At 39.8% G+C, this 25,602-nt stretch overlaps 1 protein-coding gene across 5 annotated transcripts in view; it reads left to right on the top strand.

Moving 5' to 3' along the window:
- The window catches only part of LOC122815796 (protein NLRC3-like), a 590,699-nt gene that overhangs the window by 348,539 nt on the left and 216,558 nt on the right, over window positions 1-25,602 (top strand). For all 5 annotated transcript variants that reach the window (XM_044088586.1, XM_044088585.1, XM_044088587.1 and 2 more), the window contains one exon: window positions 7,754-7,903. In XM_044088586.1, coding sequence (XP_043944521.1) covers window positions 7,754-7,903 — 150 coding nt within the window. The remainder of the gene's footprint in view (window positions 1-7,753; window positions 7,904-25,602) is intronic.

Below are 25,602 nucleotides of genomic sequence, written 5' to 3'. Positions count from 1 at the left end.
TAGCTGTGGGTTTAATTCCTCGTTGAGTTCGTGGAGCACACAGCCGGGGACACCATCAGGTCCCATGGATGCTGTGTTTTTGCTTTGGAGAGAGCAGTTCTCACTTGGGCGTTGGAGATGTTTGGGGGCTGCAATCGCTTGGTATAGATATCTCTCCTTTTGGGGAGGGGAGAAGTTTGCACTGAACCTGTCAGCCAGTATGTTGGCAATGTCTGTAGGATCAGTAATCTTCACATCATTTTGAACTAGTTCTGAGCATATCTGTGAGTTTCCTCCCAGGTTTCTAACATAGCTAAAGAAGGCCTTATGATTGTCTTTTGAGTCTTTAGCTATTTTTCTCTCAAAATTTGCTTTGGATGATTTTATGAGAGCTCTTAGTTTTTACTTATAGTGATCAAGGGTGTCTTACCTTTTAAGGATTTTGCTCTATCTTGTAGTAGCTTCCTCCTTTTGTTGTAGAGTTTGTTTATGGCTGGGGTCCACCAGAGTGGACGCTTGCCTTTGGTACAAAGAGTCTTTGTTTTGCTTGGGATTGCCTTATCCATGCAGTCCTGCAGGTGCTGGTAGAAGGCATTTGTAAGTGATTCAGCGGCTTGAGTACTGTTTTCCGTCGGCTCGGGGGGCTTAAAGGAGACCACACTAGTCTTTAGCAGTGTGAAGTTGGCTTCGAGAAGTTCTTTACTGTGGTCTTTTTATTTCAGGTGGGGTGGGATGAGGACCTCCAGCGAGATTAGTTTGTGATCTGATCTCACCAGTGAGGGGTATACTTCCGGTGTTGAGCATTGTGCTCCCATGTTCGTGATGATGAGATCAAGTATGTTTTCTCCTCTTGTGGGGATGGTGACTAGTTGTTCCATGGCATTTGAGTTTATGAATTCCAGGAACTTTTGGGCTAGGGTGTTTGGGCTTGAGTAGTGTTCCCAGTCTATATTAGGGTAATTGAAGTCACCTAGTATGATGGTGTTTGGTGATACATTTATCCCCTCTAGTGTTTTCAGGAAGGCCATGTGAGGTTCCTGAGTTTGTGAGGGTGGCCTGTAACATGCTACAATTTGCAGAGCAGTCTTGCCTATGGTTAATTGCACCTGGATGGTCTCCGATGCATCGTGCGTTGCCACCAGTCTTGAGGTGTGGGTGTCTTTGATGAATATGGATACCCCCCCTCCTTTCTTGGTATTGTCCGGATTTTGGGGCCGGAACGCATGATAAGAGGTAAAACCTGATAGTGCTGGGGTGCTATCAGGAGCCTTGAACCAGGTTTCTGTCACTGCACAGACATCGATGTTCTCCATACTGAGAAGGGCCTCGAGTGCGTGCATTTTGAGATTTAGACTTCTGGCATTGAGCAGCATTACCCTTAGTTTTTTTCCTTTTTGTGTCCTAGGGTGGTAGGTTTAGAATTTGAGCCTTGCCTAAAAAAGGCACTATGGGGGTGGCAAGAGCCTTTGCCAATATCCGGCATCCCAGGGGTGACAGGTGCAAGCCATCCCTTGCGAAGCAGCGTGGCTTGTCCAGCATGTCATCCCAGGCAGACAGACATTGGATCCCCTTTGAATGACACCAGAGTTTAAGCCAATTGTTAAAGCTGATCATCTTATCTCTGTATTGTGGCATCATTCTTGGTGAAGGTAGGATACTGCTCAAGGTCAGGGTCATACCTGCCTGGGCTACATAATCAGAGAGCTCCTCAATGTCTCTTTTCATGTAGTCCAAGGAGGTACGTCTCAGGTCGTTTACACCAGCGTGGACAATGACTGAGTCATATTTGTACCTGCTGTTGAGAGACCTGAGTGCTTGCGTTATGTGGCGGATTCTAGCGCCTGACAGGCAGCTTACTGTGACCTTCTCCTTACTCAGTCTGGTGAGCGGGACGTCAGTGTGTCTGACTATGGAGTCACCAATGACTAGTGTGTCTGGCATTGTGTTTGGCCTTAAGGGCTGTGACTGTTTGACACTCTGACTGTGAGGTCTATGTGTTGCAGGTGTTGTGTTCTGAGGTGGTGGTTGTTTGGGTGTCTGCTTTGGTGGCCTCTGCTGTTTTGGTAGATTTTTGATCAGAGCCGCGAGTATGTCTTTGTGTGTTTATGTGTATGATTTGAGGTTGTGATGGTACTATGTGAGACTGGGTCTATAGTGTGTGTGGTAACCTTCTCCTCCTGACTGGTCTTGCCAGTCCTATGTTGAGAGAGCTCAGCCTCCAGTTTGGCCGTATAGTTGCATCTCTCGCATGTATTTGTGTTTTGTGGGAGGAGGAGAGGGTTGTCTGTGTACATGAGGCAATTGTAACATTGCCTCAATATTCCCAGGTTCACCAGCTGAGCAGGAGAGGACACTAGCAACTGATCCCTCGACATGCTAGAAGGACTAGACAAAAAAACTATAATATAGATTGGGGGGGACGTGAGTGATCGAGAATTGGCGGGTTTCCCTTTTGGGGGGCTATCTATAAGAGTGCCGTATCAAGGTAATAAGTACTGTAGGAGCAAGTGCTAGGTTTAACAGATAGAGAAAAGTCTACTTGGAGTCAAGTAGAGATGATCTTTAGGTATTAGAGAAAGTGCTAGTAACAGGGAAGCTTAAAGGTAAGATTGAAAAGAATGCACTCTGCAGTGTGCACTAGAGAAGTTAGATATGAAAGTAGGTAACTTGAGTTTTACCTGTTTAAAAAGTTAAGGTTTAGTGGAGAGTTACTATTTTAAAACAGCAAGATGGACTGAAAGGGGTGGTTACTTTTGTATTTTGGTACTATGAAATACTGTAGGATGGCCAATAAATTTAAATAATTGAAGGGTGGGATTTCAAAAGTGATGGTTTTGTGATTACTCACATAAGCCAGTGAAAGTAGAGAGAAATGAGATATATGGTCAGATTAACATAAGAGGCGGGCAACTAGAAAGACAGTGGTATTTAACAAGACAACTTAAATGGGTGGGAGGGAGGGGAAAAATTCTGCCTGACTCAGAACAGAGAGAGCTGTGGTCTCTTTTGAAGTTTTAATATGCTGTTAAACAGAATGCAAGCAAAACACAAGGTAAAGAAAACAAACTACAGTATTCAAAATATAGAAAGGCAATACAGAAATACAAAAAATAACAGCAAACTAACCTTTCCTTCACAGCAAAGTGTAGCAGAGTCTGGATGAGCCTTTCTGGTAAAGGTTAAGACTTCTGGCGTTTAGCAGCATGGTCTTAACTATATGGGCCTTTTAAAACCAGTTTTAAAAGCTAGGGGATTGATGTACTGATTTTAATTGTCTTTTGTTTCTTGTTAATTGTTTTTTTTTTTATATCTTAATTGACTTTTAATGCTGATTCACTGCTTTTGTAACCTTTGAGAGTATTTGAGTCTACATTTTCCAGTTTGTTCTGTGATCTGATGAAGGGCACTTAGACTGAAACCGCTTATCAATAAACTATTGTATGCCAGACAGCTATTTTAGTCCATTCTTCTTCTTTTCTTGTGATATTTTGTTTGTTGTGCTAAACTGGCTTTTAGCCATGGTTTATATTTTATTCTGTTTTATCTTCTGTGTTTTAATATTGCTGTAGCATATGGCTGAAGGGATTAGTATTGCGCTTGATTATAATCCAGCTTCTTTGGGCTGTTTTACTGATACAGATATGGAATTGGTTGAATAGTGTACTAAAAGTTGAAGGTAATCCACTTTTATGTATGTTATTAGTAGATGCTTCAATCAATTTGTGCACTGCATGCTCAGATATTGAAATGGTTACATCGCTTATTAAAGAACTTGAAGAGAAACTTTTTAAATCCAAGAGTCTGCAGTGGCAGCGACTCCACTTAGAAGCTTGTCTGCATCATAAAGTGATACTGAGATGACTCCACGTCCTGAGAATGCTGCCCTGCAGCGAGCCCTATACTGATTTAGTCAGACAATGGCAAGCGCTAAATGTGGAGCTTGGTTTTAATTATATTAGGCTTCTGTTGGGTTTTTTAAACCAGCTGAGTTGGATCTACTATGTGAAATAGAGAGACTGCAAACTGATATATCTGAACATTTTACCTCTGAGTTTTGTCATTCTAGACTAAGTGCTTTATATAATAGTGTGGCTGCTTATGGCAACAGGTTACAGATACAGAAGAGGAAGAAGCTTGAAAGGGATTTCCTTGATTTTCGTTTGGGGGATAGTTTTGTTTGGCCATGTAATAAAGCTTCTGGTAGAGTATGGAATGACGATGATTCTAGGCATGCTCCAGCAGCTGTTGTTACAATGCAACATTCATGATACAGAGACTGGATCTATGGCTGTTAGAACTGATAATGCTCTTGCTACATTTGTGGAAGATTCTTTGGTTTCTACATCCTCTTCAGGCCCTAAAGAGACTTTAGTGTCTGTTTCAGGAGCATGGCCAAAAGACTCAAATGCTGTGGTTTTTCTGTCTATGCACACTTTTCCAGTGCTATCAGTATCTGTGAGATGTTTTGGGCAGTGGTCACAGAGCAGGGGTCAAAAAAGAAGGGAACTCTCAACAGAATGAATTAAAATGTCACTGGTGAGAGATGTACCAACCTGGAAGCAGAGAAGAGATCTCTAGTGATCAATCTTTCATCAATGGAACTATCTGAAAAACATCTAGCGGTTCTTAATAAAGGTATTATCCCCACTGTAAATTTTGCTTTTAGTGATGTGGTTCTTAACTACAGGATGTTTGCAGAAATGTATTACTAAAATTGCTGTTCCAAACTTCTGATGTGGTCTCTTCTTTGAGAAAACCTAGTACCTTTATACCTCCCTCTCATCCACTCACAGAAGCCTTTTTGAGAGTGTGTGAGAGACTGATATTTTTGAGAGCCTGAATAACCCACACTCTCAGCAGTTGTATAATTTGAGCCATGATGAATGGTTGGCTTTGTCTGAACATAGAAATAATCAAGATATTCAAATAAGGCAGGCTGACAAGGGTAGGGTTGCCACCTTTTCAAATGCCAAAAGTGGGACATTTTTGGTACAAACAACAGATTTTGCAGGGCAAAACATACTCACAGCCAGTACAAAGGACAGAACTTCACTTTTTTGCCCAAATAAAAGCTTATTTTGTAGCATTTTAGTTGCTTGTTCTGTTTCTTATAACAATTAGGTGTTTCAGATTCAGAATAACTGTTTTATGCAACTATTGCATAAAATATAGGAAATATTTTTGTCCTAAAATCTCAGGACATTTGCCATTTTTTCGATTTCTTTGCAGGACACAACTGCCAAAAGAGGGACTGTCCCTCGCAAAGTGGGACAGGTGGTAACCCTAGACAAGGGGAGATCTGTGGTAGTTATGGAAAGGAAAATTGATCTGGAGAGTATGCGTAACATGTTGTCTGATACTGATACTTATATTCAGATTACCGAGGTGGGATTGAATAGGCTGGTACGAGCAGTGCATATGGACCTATATGATCTTTTGATGACTAGGCTCTTGACAAAGGAGCTTCATGACATCTTATCAGTCCAAGACGCTTTTGTCTGTATGATATATGGACTGCTGAAGGTCAATAAGGACCCTGTGAGACCACCCTTATGACCAATATTATCTGGCAGGGGCAGGTTTACAGAGCCCTTGTCTATTTTTATAGAAAATAAATTGAGGCCAGTCTTACACAAGATCCCCACTGTCCTTAGAGATACTGAACATTTTTACAGGGCCTTTTTGATAGTGTTACAGACTTCAGTTTTGTATCGTGGAGTTCCTTGGTCACTTTGGATGGACATACATTATTTACTGTGATCCCTAATGATTTGGGGGTTGAAGCAGTGAGGCTGTTTTTAACTCGCAACAGTGACTACAATAATTAATTGATTACTCTTGTTTGTAATTTGCTCAAGATGGTGGTGCTCAAAAATAATGTTTTCATATTTAAGGATGTGTTTTTTCTTCAAACACTGAGTGTAGCCATGAGGACAATGTGCACAAAGAGCTATACGAATATGGTCATGGCTAATTGGGAGGCTGAATATGTGTTTGGAGCTGATGCTTTTTTCTCTCATGTAAAATATGGTCACTTTGTGGATGACATTTCTTTGCTGTGGGATAGAAGCCCTTGGACAAGTTCATTATGTTCATGAACAACAGCACACCATCCATGAGGTTTACTTTTAGCTACTCTCTGGACACCATTGATTTTTTTTTTTATGTCGGAGTGTATAAGGGTATTGATGGTCAGCTTAATACTTGTCTTTTCAGGAAAGAATGCTGGAGGAATAGTATCCTGCATCACACCAGCATGCACCCAGGGCATGTTTTCAGAAATCTCCTAAAGGAGCAGTATATGAGAGCCTCACGCCTTCATACTGAGGATAAGGAGGCTGTGAGTGTGATGGAGACAATAACTAGTGGTTTCTGGGAGAGTGGAAACCTATCTGCAGTGTATTGAAGCTCATGGTCTTAGGAGGACCAGGGCAAGACCTTATTTCTACAATAGGAACCTGGATAAATGTGATCGCTCACCTCAACAGTCAGCAAATCCAGCAGCTTGTTCCAGGCTTAGAGTTACTCTGACATACTCTAGTGACCTTAATCTTTTTTGTCAGGCTACCAAGAGAAATTGGTCGATTCTGAATGATAATGAAAATATAAGAAGAATTGTTGGAGAACAGCCTAACTTCTGTTTTAAGAATGCCCTCACTCTGAAAAGGCAACTTTGTTATTGCCCCAGATCTACAGTGGGAGTTGATATGTCACAGAGTTGGAACTTTTCCTTGTAGGATGTGCAATGCATGCAGTGCTATTTCCTCGGAAAATGTTTTTGTTCATCCTGTGACTGGCAAGAGGCTTTTACTCAGATTATATGCTGACTGTAAGAGCACACATTTAGTGCACTTAGCTGTCTGTAATGTCTACACTTATTTTTACGTAGGTAAGTCCAATCACTCCTTGAAAGATCGTATCTTGGAGCATCTCAGTGACATACAAAATGTTAATGTCAGTAGTGCACTAGCTAAACATGTTACTACTTTCTGTGCTCATTCTTTTACATTTTTGGTTTTGCACCTGGTTAATAATGGCCTGAGGGGAAGGGATCTTAGAAATAAAACTGAGCTTGCTGAAACTAGATGGGTTGTTAAATTACAAGCGGATAGGGACTATGGTCTTGAATATATGGTCCCTTTAAAAACAGTTTTAAAAGCTAGGAGATTGATGTACTGATTTTAATTGTCTTTTAATTGTTTCTTCTTAACTGCTTTTTGGATATCTTAACTGACTCTTAACCTTGATTCACTGCTTTTGTAACCCTTGAGTGTATTTGAGTTTGTGATTTTTAGTTTGTTCTATGATCTGATGAAGGGCACCCAGCCTAAAAATGCTTATCAATAAACTATTGTATGCCAGACAGCATTGTTAGTCGGTTCTTCTGCTTTTCTTCTGAAGTTAAAATAAAAACTCTGTGAAAAAAATATCAAGTATGCAAATATGAAATGGGAGGTGTGGAGCTACTTGTTTAAAAGTCCATTTTCCCAGGTTCCATAGTATACACTCTTCATGTCTCTTCCTCTTCACAAGACAGAAAGTCCTTTTCTTTAGTATTACTACTCTTTTGCACCAAAGGCAGATTTAAAACAACTTCACAGAAAGCTGTCACTTGTATTTTAGAGTTAGTCTTTGATTTTTCCTTTCAATAATCCATTGATTTAATGATTTTTGATTATAACTGTGTACATTGGACATCCTTTTTGTAACTGAACAATACTATACTATCAGCGTTCATAAACTTATTATCTAATGTGTACTTTCTGTTTCACAGAACCTAACAATGATGGAGAAAGCAATGAAGCTAATGAACCTTGCCATCAGAATATCAGACAAAGAATAACTTCTGTTCCAATTTTGTCCTGTAGTTTAGTGGTTGCAGCCATATTCATCATAATGAAAAGAAAGACAAAACAATCAGCTTGTAAGTATAGGATCTGAAACATTTTTTTTTTCATTCTCAAAGGTTTTGATGTTTACCTATGAGTAACCTAGGTAACCATAAAAAAGTGATAATCCTGTTAAGTAAAAATCAGAATTTAGACTGTGGGATTCCAAAACATGACTACTACAATCATGCTGATGCTCCAAACCACCTAGCATGATGCAACCCAAAGATGATTTTTTTTTATTATTTTTATTTTATTTGTTTTTATTTTACATTTGTTAACCGGGAGAGTCCAACTGGACACAGGTCCATTTTCAGCGGAGGCTCAGGGAGAAAAGCTCCAAGTTAGTTAAGTTACACGTTGGTTAAACAAGTTGGTACAGATGTAATCAGCATCGACAGAGAGAGGTCAACATCAACATAATACAAAGGTTACATGTACATTAATGCTATATTCTAAGTCTATACAGTCATAAAGATTTTTTTTTTACTAGTAAGGAGAGCATCAAGAGAGTAGGTCTTTAATAGGGGAAAGAGGCCTAGAGCTGATAGGGTTGTTTAATTGTTAGGATACAATTTGAGAGATAGTATTAGAATAGGAGGTTACTATTTATTAGGGTTCAGTTTTGTAAGGTATAGAGGCTGATTCTACAAGGAACGTGACAGTGCTTTGTAGGATTCAACATACATTGGTGGAGACCTTACTGATTTGCCATGGTCTGGATTATCCTGGGGAGTAGCATGAATATAGCCAATTATTAGAGTAGTGTTTTTTTAGGAGGTGTTTAAATTCTGTTGGAGAGGTCATGCAGGTGATGTGGTTTGGAAGTGTATTCCAGGACTGGGCTATTGTGCAGGCAAATGGGGATTTACCTGTTTCATGTTTGTGTCTGATTACTTTTATTAGGTTCTGGTTGCTAGATCTTAGTTCTCTAGAGGTAGTGTAAGGCTGTATAATGCCCTGGAGTGCTGTTTTTTTTTTCAGGTAGATGGTAAAGCTTATGTGCTGTTGAGATTTGATTCAGTAGTAGTACATGGGGTAGCTCTAGCCAACTGAGATGTTTTAGGGATGTACAATGGTGGGACCTATGTGTGGCTTCAGTGGCAAATTTGGCAATCTTGTTGTTACAAGATTCCATTTCGTTTTTGTTCTTTTTGACACAGGTGGTTAATATGGGGGGGGGGGGCATAAAGTAGGATGGATAGCAGGTGGGTTCTAGCGATAGTAGTTTTAGTAAGTGTGGTCATGAATTGTTTGTTTCTATAGAGTAGGCTTAGTTTTTTGTTGACTTTTTTGGTGGTTTGTGCTATATGGATATCAGATTTTAGTTGGTGATCGATCTCTACACCTAGTAGTTTTGTGTGTGGTGTTGGTGTGATTTGAATATTACTTTTGTAGTTTATAGTTAATCTTTCATTTGAGGAATGGGATCTTCCAGGATTGAACAGAATCAGTTTTGTTTTGTTGGGATTGAGAATAAGTTTGATGTTGGCAAACCATGAAGTTTGATTGGGTAAGGGTTTGTAATTCTTTAATGTTTGGGGCGGCACATATAATGGTGGTATCATCTGCATATTGCACTACTGAGGCAGTGGGTAGGGCTGAAGAGATATCATTAGTGAAAAGAGACAAAGGTAGTGGGCCTAGGATAGATCTTTGGGGGACTCCTATTGAGACTGGCAGTAGGGTGGACAGTTTGTATTGCCATAAAACTGCTTGATGTCGGTCAGATAAGTAACTGTGAAACCAACTTATTGTGGCAGAGCAAAGATTTAGGTTAGTCAGAGTTTGGAGAAGCATATTATGATTCACCATGTCAAAGGAATTTGATAGGTCTAAGAAGATGGAAGATACAAATAAGCCTTTGTTCCTATGCTGGTGAACTGTGTTGGTATAGGAAAGGAGAGCAGTGGTGGTGCTGTGGGAGGGTCTAAATCCATGTTGGGTTTTGGATAGCAGATTGTTTTGTTGGAGGTAATGTATTAGCTGGGAATGGACAACTCTTTCCAGTATTTTGGATAGAGGGGATAGGATAGCGATTGGGTGGTAATTGGTCAGTTCTAGGGAAGTACCACCTTTTTGAAGTGGTATGATATGTGAAGTTTTCCATAAGGTGGGTACTTTATGTTCAGACAGAGATCTGTTGTTGAGGATGGAAACAGGATAAGATATGGCCTCTGCTGATATCTGAAGGAAATCTGCTGGTAATTTGTCAGTGGCTAGGGTAGGTTCATAGGTTCATACTAGGCTATCTGCCCTGAGGCAATTATAAGCCTAGCCCGATTCTGTATGGCTTACGCCACCCCTTGATTTGAGTATACTGTGCCCTTTAAGGTTTAGTTTACTGTGCCTCTGTCTAGTAGTGACACGGGAGTAATCCCTGGGACAAACCTACGATCCCCCATCCACCTATCGAGATTCTTCTCGAAGAGATTCATTGAGGTGCTCTGCCTCACATGAACTGGAATTCTATTCCAGAGCGAAGGGAGCCTCTGGGTTATGAACCTGTCCCTCCAGCAAGTTCTATTTATTTCTGTGCTGAGGTTCAAGTCCCTCGAGCGTGTGGCTCTAAGGGATTTAGATTTACTGAGGTGGAGCATGTCCATTAATTCTGGATTTGACATAGCTTTGTATGTCAGGCATAGATCGCCTCGAATTAGGCGGTATGCAACTGAGAAGAGCTGGAGTTTTTTTAACTGAGCAGCATATGGCATCTGTTTGAGACGCTTGATCCTCTTGGTGAGATACTTTTGGGGTCTTTCTAATTGCTGCAGGTGTCGGGTAAGGTACATCCCAAAAGGGGCATTGTATTCTATGATGGGTCTGATGAGGGATGAATAAAGGGGCACGATTACCTCTCTTGATCTAGATGTGAAACCCTTCGTGATGAGGTGGGCTATGTAGAAGGTCTTTCTAACCACTTTGGCAATGTGGTTTTCAAAGGAGAGATTGCTATCAACTTGGGTCCCCAGGTCTCTAATAACTTTCTCTGTACTTAATGGGTTTCCGCCTATGTGGTAATTTGTGGGCACATTGTTTTTGCCAAAGGGTATGACTATACATTTTTTGGCATTTAGCTTTAGACCATGGTGCTGGCACCAGTTATCTGTCTCTGTGAGACCTTTTGAAGGATGTTTGTGTCAGCTGGAGAGTTGATTATGGCGCCCAGTTTGCAGTCGTCTGCGAACTTGGTGAGCCATAGTCCTCCCACGTTTGCCTGTACCTCGGAAAAGTATATACCGAACAAGAGTGGTCCCAGGACAGAACCCTGTGGGACGCCACTTGTGACTGGTTTCGAGTCTGACATGGCTCCAGCAACTCTCACTCTGTGGGTTCTGTCTTTGAGCCAGTTTGCGACCCATCTTGTGACATAGGGGTTTATATTTAAGCTGGATAGCTTATCTATGATGCCCGAGTGGGGTATTGTGTCAAATGCCTTTGCAAGGTCCAGATAGGCTGTGTGGACTACCTTCCCTTCATCTACGGCTTTGGTGACTGTTTCGAAGAAGTCAACCAAGTTCAAAAGGTAGGATCTGCCCTTGACAAAGCCGAACTGGGTAGGATCTAGTGTCTGTAGGTCCCCAATGTCTTTGTTTATGAGCTCCATGATGATCCTCTCCATAGCCTTGTAGACTAAGCTAGTCAGGCTTATGGGGCGATAGTTTCCAGGGTCCGTAGAGGCTCCACCTTTGTGGAGTGGGACCACTGTTGCTGTACGCCATTCTGTGGGCACATATCCTGTAGTGAGGCTGAGATTGTATAGCTGTTTTATCTGAGGGATTAGTTCCTCTTGGAGTTCAAGTAGGACGCAACCTGGGACGCCATCTGGTCCCATGGAAGCAGTGTTTTTTGCTTTGGAGAGGGCAGCCTTCACCTGAGCATCAGAGATGTTTGGGAGGCAGCCCCCTGCTGGGATAGATACTTGCTCTTTGGGGGGGGAGGGGGTGGAGAAGTTTGCACTGAACCTGTCTGCCAGGATATTGGTGATGTCTGTGGGTTCAGTGTATTTTTTGTCGCTTTAGAATCAACTCAGAACAAGTCTGGGAGTTGCATCCCAGGTTTCGAACATAACTGAAAAAAGCCTTATGATTGTCTTTGGTGTCCTGTGCAATTTTTCTCTCGAAGCTGGCCTTGGAGGATTTTATGAGGGATCGTAATTTTTTGCTAGTACTGATCAGAGATGCCTTCCCTACTAGGGATTTTGCTCTATCATGTAGTAGCTTCCTCCTTCTGTTGTACAGTTTATTTATGGCAGGGGTCCACCAGACTGGACGCCTGCCTTTAGATGATTGGGTCTTGGGTTTGTTTGGGATAGCATGATCCATGCATTCCTTGAGATGTCCGTAGAATGCGTTTATATAGGATTCTGCAGTTTGGGCCGTAGTTTCCACTGGCCCTGGGGCCTTGAAGGATTCCACTTCAGTTTTGAGAAGTGAGAAGTTCGCTTTTGAGAAGTTTTTCACTGTGGTTTTCTGGGCTGAGGGTGGGGTCGGGATGTGGACATCCAGTGAGATTAATTTATGGTCTGATCTTACCAATGAGGGATATACTTCTGGTATGGAGCATAGAGTCCCCATGTTGGTAATGATCAGGTCTAGTATGTTGTCCCCTCTTGTGGGAGTGGTGACTAGTTGTTCCATAGCATTTGAGTTTATAATTTCCAGGAACCTTTGGGCTAAGGTGCTGGGGCTTGAGTAGTGCTCCCAGTCAATGTTTGGGTAGTTGAAGTCACCCAATATAATGGTGTTCGGAGAGATCTTCATGTTCTCCAATGTTTTCAGGAAAGCCGAGTGGGATTCCTGACTTTGAGAGGGTGGTCTGTAGGATGCTATAAACTGAAAAGCAGTCTTGCCCACTGTTAGTTGCACATGGATGGTCTCCGATACTTCGTGCAATGCCACTAACCTGGAGGTGTGGATATCCTTGATAAATATGGAAACTCCCCCTCCTTTTGTGGTTCGGTCCAGGTTTTGGGGCCGAAAAGCATGATATGAGGTATAGCCTGGTAGTGCTGGGGTGCTCTCTGGAGCCTTGAACCAGGTTTCTGTCACTGCACAGATATCGATGTTCTCCATACTGAGGAGAGCTTCGAGTGCGTGCATCTTGAGGTTAAGACTTCTGGCATTTAGCAGCATTACCCTTAGTTTCTTGTTCCTTGTGCTGTCTATGGGGGTGGGTTTGACTTTTGAGCCTTGCCTAAAAAAGGCACTATGGGGGTGGCAAGAGCCTTTGCCAATATCCGAAAGCCCAGTGGTGGCAGGTGCAAGTCGTCCCTAGCGAAGCAACGTGGCTTGTCGAGCATGTCATCCCAGGCTGACAGACACTGGATCCCCTTTGAATGACACCAACATTTTAGCCAGTTGTTAAAATCGATCATTTTGTCTTTGTACTGTGGCATCATTCTAGGTGAGGGTAAGATGCTGCTCAAGGTCAGGGTCATACCAGCATGGGCTACATGATCAGAGAGCTCCTCTATGTCTCTTTTCATGTAGTCCAGGGATGTACGTCTCAGGTCATTCACACCAGCATGTACAATGACTGAGTCATATTTGTATTTGCTTTGGAGTGACCTGAGTGCTTGCGTTATGTGGCGGATCCTAGCACCTGACAGGCAGCTCACCGTGACCTTCTCTTTATTCAGCCTGGTGAGCAGGACGTCAGTGTGTCTGACAATAGAGTCACCTATAACAAGAGTATCAGGTGTGTTATTTAGCCTTAAGGGCTGTGGCTGCTTGGCACACTGACTTTGTGGGTTATGTGTGTTTTGTTTTGAGGTAGTGTTTGCTTGGATGTCTGCTTTGGAGGTCTCTGTTGCTTAGGTAGATTTTTATTTAGAGCCTCTGAGTATGTTTTTGTGTATTTATGTGTTTGGTTCACTGATGTGGTGGGACTATGTGATACTGGAATTGTGTTGTGTGAGGTTACCTTCTCCTCCTGACTGGTTACACCAGTTTTGAGATGAGAGAGCCCAGCCTCCAGTTTGGCTAAATAGTTGCATCTCTCACATATATTTGAACCTGTTTGGAGGAGGAGAGGGTTGTCCATGTACATGAGACAGTTGTAACATTGCCTCAAAATTCACAGATTCACCAGCTGGACTGGAGAGGAAACCATTGACTGACCTTTAGACATGCTAGAGTAATATAGGGAAACTGAATTTAAGACGGACCAATAGAGGACAGGGTAATCGTAGAGAGTATAAGAGTAAGTAGTGCTTATGGTTTAATAGTGCTAACTTGTAGTTAATAGTGCTAACTTGTAGTTGGTTTAAGTCGCTGAAGGAGTTTTGAGATCGTCTTGGTTGGGACTGGTTGTATGGAGAAGGTAGTAGGGGTGTGTTTTTCATTATTGTGGTATGGGGTGGATAGTTGTGTTGGAGTGTTTGTGTTTGGTCGGGCATTTGCTAGTTTTACTATTGTTTCAGTGAAGAAGTTGTTGAATTGTGTGGAGATATTGGTATCATTATTTGGGAGTACAGAAGTTGGGGTGGAGTTTTTTCCTGGGTATAGTATTTTATTTATGCTGGATCAGAATTTTTGTGGGTTATATGCATATTTCTCTTGAGTGTTTCTATAGTAGTTAGTTTTGTCAGCTTTAATCTGTCTTTTGGCTTTTTTACGAAGTTCTGGGTAGTTTTGCCTTAGTGTAGGGGATTTATCATTTTGAAACAATATCCAGCTTTTGTCTCTTTTTTCATTGTGTTTTTAGTCTCCTTTGTGAGCCATGGGGCATAGTTTTTTATCCTTACTATTCTAGAGGGTGCATGGTAGTTTAAGATTTCTAGAAAGGTAGTGTTAAAGTATCATCGAGGGGTAGTTGTTTAAGGGGGGGTCCAGTCGCAGCAGTTTAGTGATTTATTAAAATCTGTGGCTTTGAAGTTGCTTTTGTTGCGTATGATTCTAAGGATGGGTTGGTTGATGTGTTGGTTAGATCTATTCCTAATTAGATAGGTTGGATGTGATCGCTTAGATTGTCAGGGAGACACCCTGAATGTTCTACAAGGGAGGGATGGGATAACAGTATCCAGTCTAAGATGGATTGACGTTTAGTTGCTTTGTCAATTCTGATGGGGATGGATATTATTTTGGTGAATCTGTGAAGGTTGATGTGAATAAAGGGGTTATGGTTAGAGCATTTGAGCCAATCTATGTTAAAGTCTCCTAGTACTATAGTTTCATGAGGAAGGGAGTTTGAAGTCCAATTAAGTAGGTTTTCTGTTGTGTTTATGTTATTGCCTGGAGAGAGGTAGGCTCCTGCAATTACTATTTGTTTGTGATAGTTTAGTTTAAATTTTGCCAGGATCAGTTCTATTTCCTTCAGTTCCTGGGTATCACAGTCAAGCTGTTCCAGGGTGAGATGGTTTTGAAATAGGATTGCTACCCCTCCACCTTTTTTCTCTACTGGATCCTTCCTTATTATATTATAGCCTGGGGCTATGATTTCATTATTGCTATGTTCAGGTTTAAGCCAGGTTTCTGTCAATACAACTATATCTGGTTTATATAAGGCTAGTAGGGCATGAAGGTCCTGAATTTTGTTTAGTATACTTCTTATGTTTATGTTTAGGAAGATGAGGGATGAGGTGGGTCTGTTATAGATAAAGTTAATTGTGTCTGGGTTAGTAGTAGTAGTATAAGTGGGTCCAGGGTTAGGGTGTATGTCACCACAGCAGGTCAGTGTGAGTAGGAGGTGTAGATGGAGTTTGGATAATTTGTGCAGTATTTTGTTTTGTTTGTGAGAAGTGAGAGGGTTAGTATTTGGTGTTAGATTATTATGATAATGTGTGAGTGTCTTATAGGTATTAATGCCAGTCAGTGTAATTGTAAAACATTTTAAGTGATTGTGGTGAGTTATGGATGTAGTCTGTCAAGGAGAGGGATTGTTGAGTTGAAGTTAGTAGTGATAGGAAGAGAGGATGGAGAGAAGGAGTAGGAGAAGAATAATAGATGGATAGAGTAATACTTTTAGTAATAGGTTTTTATGTGATTTGTGAATCTTAATCTTTATGGAGAGAGAGTAGTTAAGGTATAGCTGGTTTCTGTGTGTTAGGTGAGGGGAATGGGGTATGTAAGTAAGGGTGTGGTGTAAACAGGTTATGTAGTAGTTGATTGATGTGGAAGTGTAAAGTTTGTTAGAGGGTGTGGTGTCTATTTTTCAATTAGGTTGATTAATTGGGTAGTGAGGTAATTAGTAGTGGGTGTGGTTGTTAGGTATACATTACAGTGATCTAGGGGTGTGTGGGAAAGGGGTTAGGGTAGAGGAGCTGAGTGGTCTACACCAGGTTGGAAGAGGCCCAACTTCCACAGAAACAATCAGAGTAAGTTTGTGAAGACAGAAGAGACCTATAGCTTTACTGTAGTATGATTTATTTTATGCACAAATCTCTGAAGTGGAATTAGACAGCCCTAGGGCTGAGAGCTAACAGGCACTGAGCTGGGAACAGAGTTAGTGCTAGGTATATTTGCACGTATATTTAGGTAGACATACAGTCTTAAAGCTGGTAACAGGATACAGGCGGGAAAGTGTATCTACTGGGCTGAGAGTAAGGCTAGTGAGGTGCAGTTTTGGGAGAGTGGTGGTGGTGGGCTAGAGTTATGTGAAAGATGGCCAAGTTAATAGAGGAGATCAGTGTGAGGATGAGGTATGAAAAGGGGACTGAGAAGGTGGTTAGACCAGTAGCGACTGGTAAGTGGGCATTGGGTGATAGCAGAGAGAGATACTTTTAAGTGGAGATAGGGAGAGTGAGAGACAGTGAGAGTGATTGAGCAAGTGAGAAGGGGGTTGGTGGGACACTAGAAGGTTGTAGTGTTTGGTAAGAGGGATGAGGCTTCCAGAGACGTGATTAAGCTGACCAGGTACCCTCAACAGAATGTCACAGAAGTAGGACTAAGCAGATGATATATATAACACATACTTTCTTTAGTTAAAATAACACATATGTTCTTTAGTTAAAATTATTGTTTAATAAGATGAAGTTTCACAGCCCAATCTGTAACTGATTAGAAAACCTACCTGCAGAAATAGCAGGCCCAAAAAAAAAAAGAGAGAATGAAAAAAGTTCCCATATTTATGGCTCGGATGGACACAAGAAAAACAGCTGAGTGCACATCATGTACATGTCTAAGCATGTGTACATGCACTACATAGCTACAGTATGCAAACACAACAAAGGGCCTACAGCAATTTGTTTACATTCATCTTTTGAATTTTAAAAGAGGTAGAAATGGGTGTATAGCAAAGAAGGAAATGGGGGCACAACAAGTACAGGAAAATACACAATGAAAATGGGAGACAAAATGGGATTGGGAGGGGGGAAGAAAATATATTTTTTCCTGGGACAGATGCCTATTTTTTTAATTTGGAAAAGGAAAAATAAGTATGGATTTAAGGTAACACAAGGGATGGAAAAATGATGAGGGTTACAAGCAGGGGCACACAAACATAAAACAGAGACAAAGAATGGCTGGGGAGATGCTGACATACTTGAGGGGAAAAGTAGAATTACAAGACATACAGCCAAATGGATGACAGTGAAGGTAGGGTGGAGTGGGCAACAAACAGGGGCAAGAGGTGACACACAAGGAAGGGGAGCAGCAGAAGATATAAGCCTCTTTTATGTGTACTTCCTTAGCTAGACACAATGAGAGGCCAGTCAGCACCCTGTTCATCTTCCTTACTGGGTCCCATCTGAGGAGGTGATAGTAGATCCAGGCAGCAGGGTCCCCATCCAGGCAGCTGATGCAGACTTCCATCTGCTGGTCAATCAACTCCTCTATTACCTTTGCTACTTCTTTGTGTGTATCAAACTGTGTGCCACTAGCAGTGCCACCAGAGGGAACAACAGCAGTCCCTTATGGTTAATGACCAACAGAGGCCACAGGGCCAGGGAGGCAACCTTTCTACCTGTCATTACACAATCAAGTGGGGTAGCTATAAATAAGGATTAGTATCAGTTCGGAAGTGACCTTGGCTGTGTCACTGGCACAGCTGTGGCAGATGCTATTGAAAGCAGAAACATGAATGGAAGGAAGTAAAACAATACCCCCCCCAAAAAAAAAAAAGAGGAGAGGAGAGAAAGCAAACATTGCTATTATGTATGTGAGCTTATGAATATTAGGAAATCAGTAAATATGATAGTATGACATCACAATCTCATGTCAACTTGCATTATACTCTGGCAGTGTGGTATGATCTGTAGCTATATGTGCATTGTCACAACTCAAACTACCTGGGGTACCTGTACAGGTGTGCAGTAGGAGCTGTAAGCAATGTAGCCTTGGGAAAGCATTAACAGCACTTACATCTGCATGAATGAAGCATGTTAACGTTGCTAGTTGAGAATGAATATAGGATCAGAATCTAACTGCAACATCTACAAAAAACACATATTAAACAGTTACGTAGAAAATTGCCTATTCATGACAAACTTACATATGTACTTTTAACCCCCCATATAACGTTTCACCCCCGAAAAAAGCTCACTCCAGTGTTATGCAGTGTGCTGAGATATTGCATGCAACTGCATCTGTCAAACCACTGATCATGTTTTTAGTACAGCAGGGCATATAGGCCCATGTCTGTGTGTAAATGACAGTGTACATTGTGCCAGCATCATGTGTCCAGAGTCTGTGTCTGTGACAAATAGTGCACACAATAGCAATGCTTTATATTACTGCCCAAATATGTTACCTCGTTAAGCTGTTATACCTGTACTTGTTATGACAACAGTCACTGCACAGTTCACTTCACATTTGTGTGCATTGCATATATCTTAATAATATATGTACAGTTAATTCCACTTGCAATATGTAATGGGCAGTAATGAAACTAAATACTAACCCACATGTAAAAAGACAAATGATGGCAGTGTACACACATAACTGGCAGCTATATAATGAGTAATAACAAAATGTTTAATGAATCATCTCTACACACCCCTTCCCATAGATGGCATCTCCAGTCTCGTTTAGTAAAGGACAGCATACTCCCAAATAGCCTCCTGAGCTCACTGGGTCAGCTAATGACTACACATTCACTAAAGTCATTACTGTTTCCAAACTTTAACTGTCAACTCAATATTTTGCCCCCTACACCTTCTCCTGTCTTCACTTTATTACCCACTCCTTATAACATATCCTCTCCACCTAACTTAACTCTTCCCACCCTCACTGTATATTTCTATCACTCTTCTTATGTCAGTCTCTCTACATTCATTTCTTCTTCCCTTCTCTTTTTATATAGCAATTCCTCTGTTCATCACAGCAGCTCATATTCACTCTTTTACTACCTACTTGTCAGAGAAACTCTCTCCTTTCTGCATCTCCCTCTCTATTACTTAATCCTCTCTATTTCATGCTTCAGGTCTATATTAAAAGCACGAACGTTCACAAACACGAATACAAGAACATCGACAAATAAAAGTCAAAGTACTACAAGAGCGAAAGATGTAAACAGCGAAAATCAGAACGCTGAGCGTATTTCGGAAAACAACAGCGCCATACAGGTAAGGAAAACCTAAGCAAACAAACTTCAATTAACACACTTTTGCAAGGGGACAAGCCCCCCTGCACCCCCCTATATGGGGGGGGGGCTGCAGTGCTGCACCCCTCACACACCCCCTACTTAAATATGCCAACTCCGAGATCGCACTACAGTGGGGAAAAGTATATATTTCCTCTCCCCCACAATCACCCTGCTGGCCAAGGAAATACGTTCGGCGTTCTGATTTTTGCTGTTTACATCTTTCAGTCTTGTAGTACTTTGACGTTTATGTGTCGATATACTTGCATTCGCATTTGTGAACGTTTGTGCTTTTAATATAGACCCCATGCTTCTTGGAATGGAAGCTTCTCAATATTGAGAACTGAAAGACATATAATTCAGTTTATTGTATTATATTATTATTATTATTATTTTTTGCAATTCAAGATTTTATTCAGTTCACCAACAATACATTATAGAAAGCAATGTTGTGCGGATACATCTCTAAACTAAAAAAAAAAAAAATGAAAGATATATTTGAAACATTTATTGCTTTCAACTGTTTCTTGAATGTTCAACACACTCTATTCCCTGTCATTTGTACTCCTGTACTAATCCATCTGTATTACATATTGTTCTTACTGTTTTGCCGAAGTCCAGCTTCCATCTTCATGACATCTGTTTGTACTTTACACTGTTACCATTGCAGTTGTATGTATCATTTTTTTTAATTGCTTTAAACTGTTCAGTTTGATTTACCTATAATATGTTAGCTACTATTGTTCCGCATATGTGGAGATTTTCTCCCTGGAATTCCACTGAAAAGGGGGTTCTAACATAGCAGACTATCCCAGTTATCAAATAAAATAAAAAAGTATTCCAACTCTGAAGTAAAAAAACAAGGGAAAGAGGGGGGTTTTGAATATTCCTTTATCTGAGTATATATCCTCCCTGGCGTTGTGTGATTACTGAGTTAGTTTGACTCAGTAAGAGACTATGGTGATTACAGAAGAGCTTGATGCCCTGCAAAAACACTTTTTAACTACCACTTTTTTTATCCTCATGTAATCCTGCACTTACAGTGGATTGCAGCTGTTGAACTGTGTTTGACATGGTGGATTTGGCTTAAATAAGTTTCACGGAATTCAGGAAGACTCAAACTCAATGCAGTGATGCTTGGTGCATTGTTATGGTGAAATACCTATGGATGTCTTCATTTGAGACCACCATATGAATGATAATATCTCAGTCATCCTTTGAAAGTTTTTAGTAAAACATTCAATAAGTTATATTTGGATTCTAAGGTAAATGCTGTGGCTAAGATTGCCATTCCACCCTTAATCATTTAATGCAAATGAACACTAACATTAGTTGGGCCATATTGCCCTTAACAATAGAGGTGCATTTGGTAGTGGTACCTTTCTAGTGTCAGAAAAGTCGCTTACAGACAAGGATATAAATGTTAATTACTACTGGTAATTATCAAATGCATTGGGATATGCATTAGATTCTCACTCCAGAACACCAGTGATAATCATAAATTCTGCAGAAGTTCGACATAATGCATATTGACAGAGAGCAGCAACAAAGTGCATTTACAATCCTACATTTGATAGCTTTGAATAAACAACAATGTCTTAACTACCCTTTAACGGTTGTTATTAAAAGTCTCGGGGAGCTATGCTTAGTCATATACTGCACTTAACATTGTCATATACTATAATTCTTAGAACTTAACTGCATCTTAACGTTGAAAGTAGACTGAGCAAGCGTAACCTTTCTTTACAGTGTTTCTGTACTGTTGCTTACAGGGTCAGAATATATATATATATATATATATATATATATATATATATATATATATATATATATATATATATATATATCTTTTACTTCTTATACACTAACATTTCATTATAAGTCCACTGAGGACATACACTATCCTCACTATGCTGAGTTGAAGAAACCTAACCAACACAATATAAAAATAATATAATACATATTGCCAGATTAATGCCTGTACAAGTCTGAATTTCATGTTTTTGCTTTGGAGGCAGTATCTCAAGTTTCTTTTTGGTATCTTTTAACAAAATTTTCAGAAAACTAGTGTTGGATCTTCTAATATGTAATGTATTGAAAATGTCTGTTTTACACTTAAGGACTTATTGTTGCTCAGCAGTGTAGCCGCTGTTGCCAAACATCCCTTTCTAGTACACAGACTTTGTTAGTGGTATCTTCATGAGACTGAAAAGGTTATTTGCAGGGAGATTTATAATTAGTCTTGATGTATTACCTACATGGTGCAAGTATATTTTGATCATGGATTGCATTGCACTTTGTCTCTTGCAAGACAGAATGTATTGCTTCTTCATAGACAGTCACAGTGAAATGCTTATACAACCCTGCATCTGGTGTCTTTGTACAGGAGGGAATATCTCAACCACACTATCATAGTTAACAGTAAAAGTCACAGATAGTTATGCTTGGATGCTTAGGTGTATACTACATTTAAGGTTTCAAGTACAACCTTATAATTTAAATGTATCTCCATTGTGAAATCCACAGGGCCATAGTGGCCTTGTTGGTAAAGTTTTTTTTTTTGTTTAGAAATATTACTTTTAGCATGTTGTGTATAATGATTACCTGAACTGTAATGTCAACTCTGTATGAAAATATTCCTAACATTCAGCATTCCCTATACTAGATTGAAAGGAATGATAAAACCCCTACCATGGAAGATGAAGATAATATAACTTGACAGACTCATAATGAAATACTTTTGCAAGTCTGCATTTGCTGCCTAGACTCAGAAGGCAGTAGCTCAAAATCCCTTTTAATAGGTCATAGTAAAGGTTTCATAAAACTATACTTTGATTTTCAGGCACATGCTATAACAAACACTGCCATTCCACCTTCAAGGACGTAAAGACAACTTAATGGTGAATATGCTCAGGCTTTTTGTCTCTGACAGAAGATTTTTGTTGGTGTTACTTTTCTTGTGTCTGAAAATGGCACTTTAATGAAGAATTTAGTTATAAATTTGAATGTCTGTGAAATACTATTTTAACACCATATAATATGGATGCATTATTCAGTGTGATCTAAATAGGTGTACTAATCCCTAACAGAAACTGAAAATAATGGAACCTGGCAGATTGCTCTAGAAGATACCCTTAAAATGCTATATTTAGTGTCAAATGGGATACCATATCTCAATCACCCTTTGCCTTTTCTTAGTAAAAATATCATCAAAGCATTATACATTTATGCGCATCTACATATGCTGCCTTAAGTATTTATTCTACTCATAAATGGAGGTCTGTATTGAAGAAGATAGGACCATTTTCGCCATTAAAGTAGAGTGACATTGATGACGCATTTTTTCAGTAACAGAAAACATAATTTTTAATGGAGAAATATACATATTACTCTTGTGATATAATGGTAACTCTGTACAGATACATTCTGGTGATATTCTGATCTCCCCTTATAGAACGTCCTCTGCAAAGGAAAATTAATGCAATGCAAACTGGCACACTATCATAATGAAATACCTGTGCAAGTCTGCATTTGGTCTGCATTTATACCTGTTTTTAGAGGAAATGGAACATTCTCCTGGCACACACTGAGGTAGAAGAAACAATGACTAACAGCAACAGATCCTTTACTAAAGCAGAGGTGGTTGACCTCTAGAGCATCTAGCAATTTAACCCTAAATGATTCTGTGTGTATAGATGAAATGTATCCCTTGTAATTTAATAACTTTGGGAGACGAAGCAATTGCCAACTGTCTCCTACCAAATTCCTGTGTTACCAAATGTGTCCAGTCTTTATATTCTTGCCACAATTTGAATATCATCCTAAAGACCCTGTCAGAGAAGCAGACAAATCATGTGCAGTTGACCAGGTGTACTACTAATTTTCTCCACTGAAAGCAGCAGCCCCATGATCCACCATCTAGATTTAATTTTTCTCCTTCTTTGCTAGAATGTTATTTTATTTCAGCTCAGGCATTACAATTTTTTCCTTGATTGCAAAGTTGCTATTTCTGGTCAGTAGGTGGTCGTAGTTTTCTATGCTATGAATTCATAATCTATCTAGCTGTGTGTGTGTGTGTGTGTGTGTGTGTGTGTGTGTGTGTGTGTGTGTGTGTGTGTGTGTATATATATATATATATATATATATATATATATATATATGTGTGTGTGTGTGTGTGTGTGTGTGTTTGAGTCACATAACAATGCCTTAACTTTATTTTAATCTGTATTAATTGGTCTTTGATGTATTGTTAATGACAAAATCACCAATTAAACAATCACATATGCCTCATTTGTTTAGTGATTTTACTTTTATTTTTTAACATTTTTTGTCATTTTCTATTCTATCTCCTTTTGACTTTTATCATAATGTTCAGAATACAGAAAATCTCATCCGCAATAAGTTATAAACAATTAACAGAATAATCGATAACATTATAACTGAGGACATTTTTATACGTAAAATCAATAACCAGAAGTAGAAATCTTTGAAATATACAGTTACCCATTCACACACAAAAAAAATAAATAAATAAAAACTTAAAATAAAATAAAATCATTCTTTCTTGATGATCATATCTCTTTTGTGCATTTGTAGATGTTACAGGCCAATAGACAACCAGTCATTTTTCTTTTATCTAATGGTCCAGTCCAATGGGTCCACTCCCATTTATTCCTTGGGTTGAAAGCTGAACTACCCTAAAGACAGGTGATAGCTGCACAACCCCATTCATTCCTACAGAGTTAGCACAATCGACCCATTCATTCCCCTATGGTGGAAGCCAGCTGGTAGAGAGCAAGCTTGCAGGTCCTACAGAGTAGCTTACCCCTTATTCGTAGAGGCTGTCTGAGCTCTGCTTTATACTGCTGGCCATAGAAACTGTGTTTCCCATGTTCACTTTGCCAGCATGTGCTCATAGGCTAATGCTCCACAGATGCAACACCTAGTGCTCCCACTACATGTCACCTAAGTCATGAGCCAGAACTGCTTTTGTCTACCCATGACATGATAGGTGAGCCATCTCATACAGGCATCTGAGATGCTACTCAAGCTTGAATGACGTGTTGCATTCAGATCTTTATCTTTCTGTGACATGGGCATGACAATACTGGCTAGTTTTCTTGTAGACAACAGCATTTATACCATTCTATCTGTACTTTTCTTGGAGTATCACTGGGCTAGCATCAGATTTATTTTTATGTCCTGGAAAACTTTGTGAAACTGTGAATACATCAACATAGGGATATCATTGCTAGGGGTCTACACAGTATATGAGATATCTCTATTACATTCTTACTGATCATGTACACTCTTTGGCTTTCCACTGCAAATTCCTTTTAAAGTTGCTTGCTTATCACAAGCCAAATAAACCTAAATATTAGAAGAATTAATGTCTTTAAATCTTAAATTTCATATTATTTAAAATCGCTTGATCAGTTTGTGACCCAATGATTACATCCAGTGGTCAGAATGTCTTAGCAATATGCTCACAGTTCTCCCTTTAGTATGTGTCAGACCCAAAGCTTTAAAAATATCTTTGCTTTATACTGTACAACTTTGCTTAGTTTAAAATTCAACATTCTGCCTACATTTTTGCCTCAGTGCTTTTGAGGTATTTTCTCACTCCAGTGTATCATCTGTTTTTTACTTTAGCAGTACCCATAAACAACCCACTTTTGTGTTTCTGTGTAACAATAGCCATGCTATTTTTGGATGGATATCTTTGTTTTCACTCGTTTTAGAAAAAAAATTCTTTACTAGCACAAATTCTGCAAGAGTAATTAAAACAGGATAGTGCTGCCTGTCATTCTTATGGCCACACCTTAAACATGAGATTTGAATTTAAGTTGCTCAAGTGTTTATCTAGAAAACCATATGAAATGTTGGGACCCACATGAGTGAGACCTGAAATACAGAGATTGAATGGTCGAAAAAAATGGACTTGTATATACCTAGTCGATACGGACATTTCTCAGAATATTTCTTTTTCTCTGAGGTACAGCAATTTCAAATTCATATATATAAGTTTGAGGATATGTGGGGCTTGACCTTCCCCCCATAATACACACATTGGAGGTGCAGGGGGCTTGTTCCCTGCAAAAAGAAAGTTTAAATGAGAAGAGCAATGTTCAAAATTTGCTGTTCTCCTGCAGTTTTTTTTTTTAAAGACTGTTGACACTCTGCATTACGAGTGCATTTTATTTCAATAGGTAGC

The sequence above is a fragment of the Protopterus annectens genome, chromosome 11.part0 (genome assembly GCF_019279795.1).
Source record: "Protopterus annectens isolate FY-2018-M chromosome 11.part0, PAN1.0, whole genome shotgun sequence".
NCBI classification, from domain to species: domain Eukaryota; kingdom Metazoa; phylum Chordata; order Ceratodontiformes; family Protopteridae; genus Protopterus; species Protopterus annectens.
Note: the sequence above shows the minus strand (reverse complement) of the source record. Positions and strands in the feature narration are given on the sequence as shown.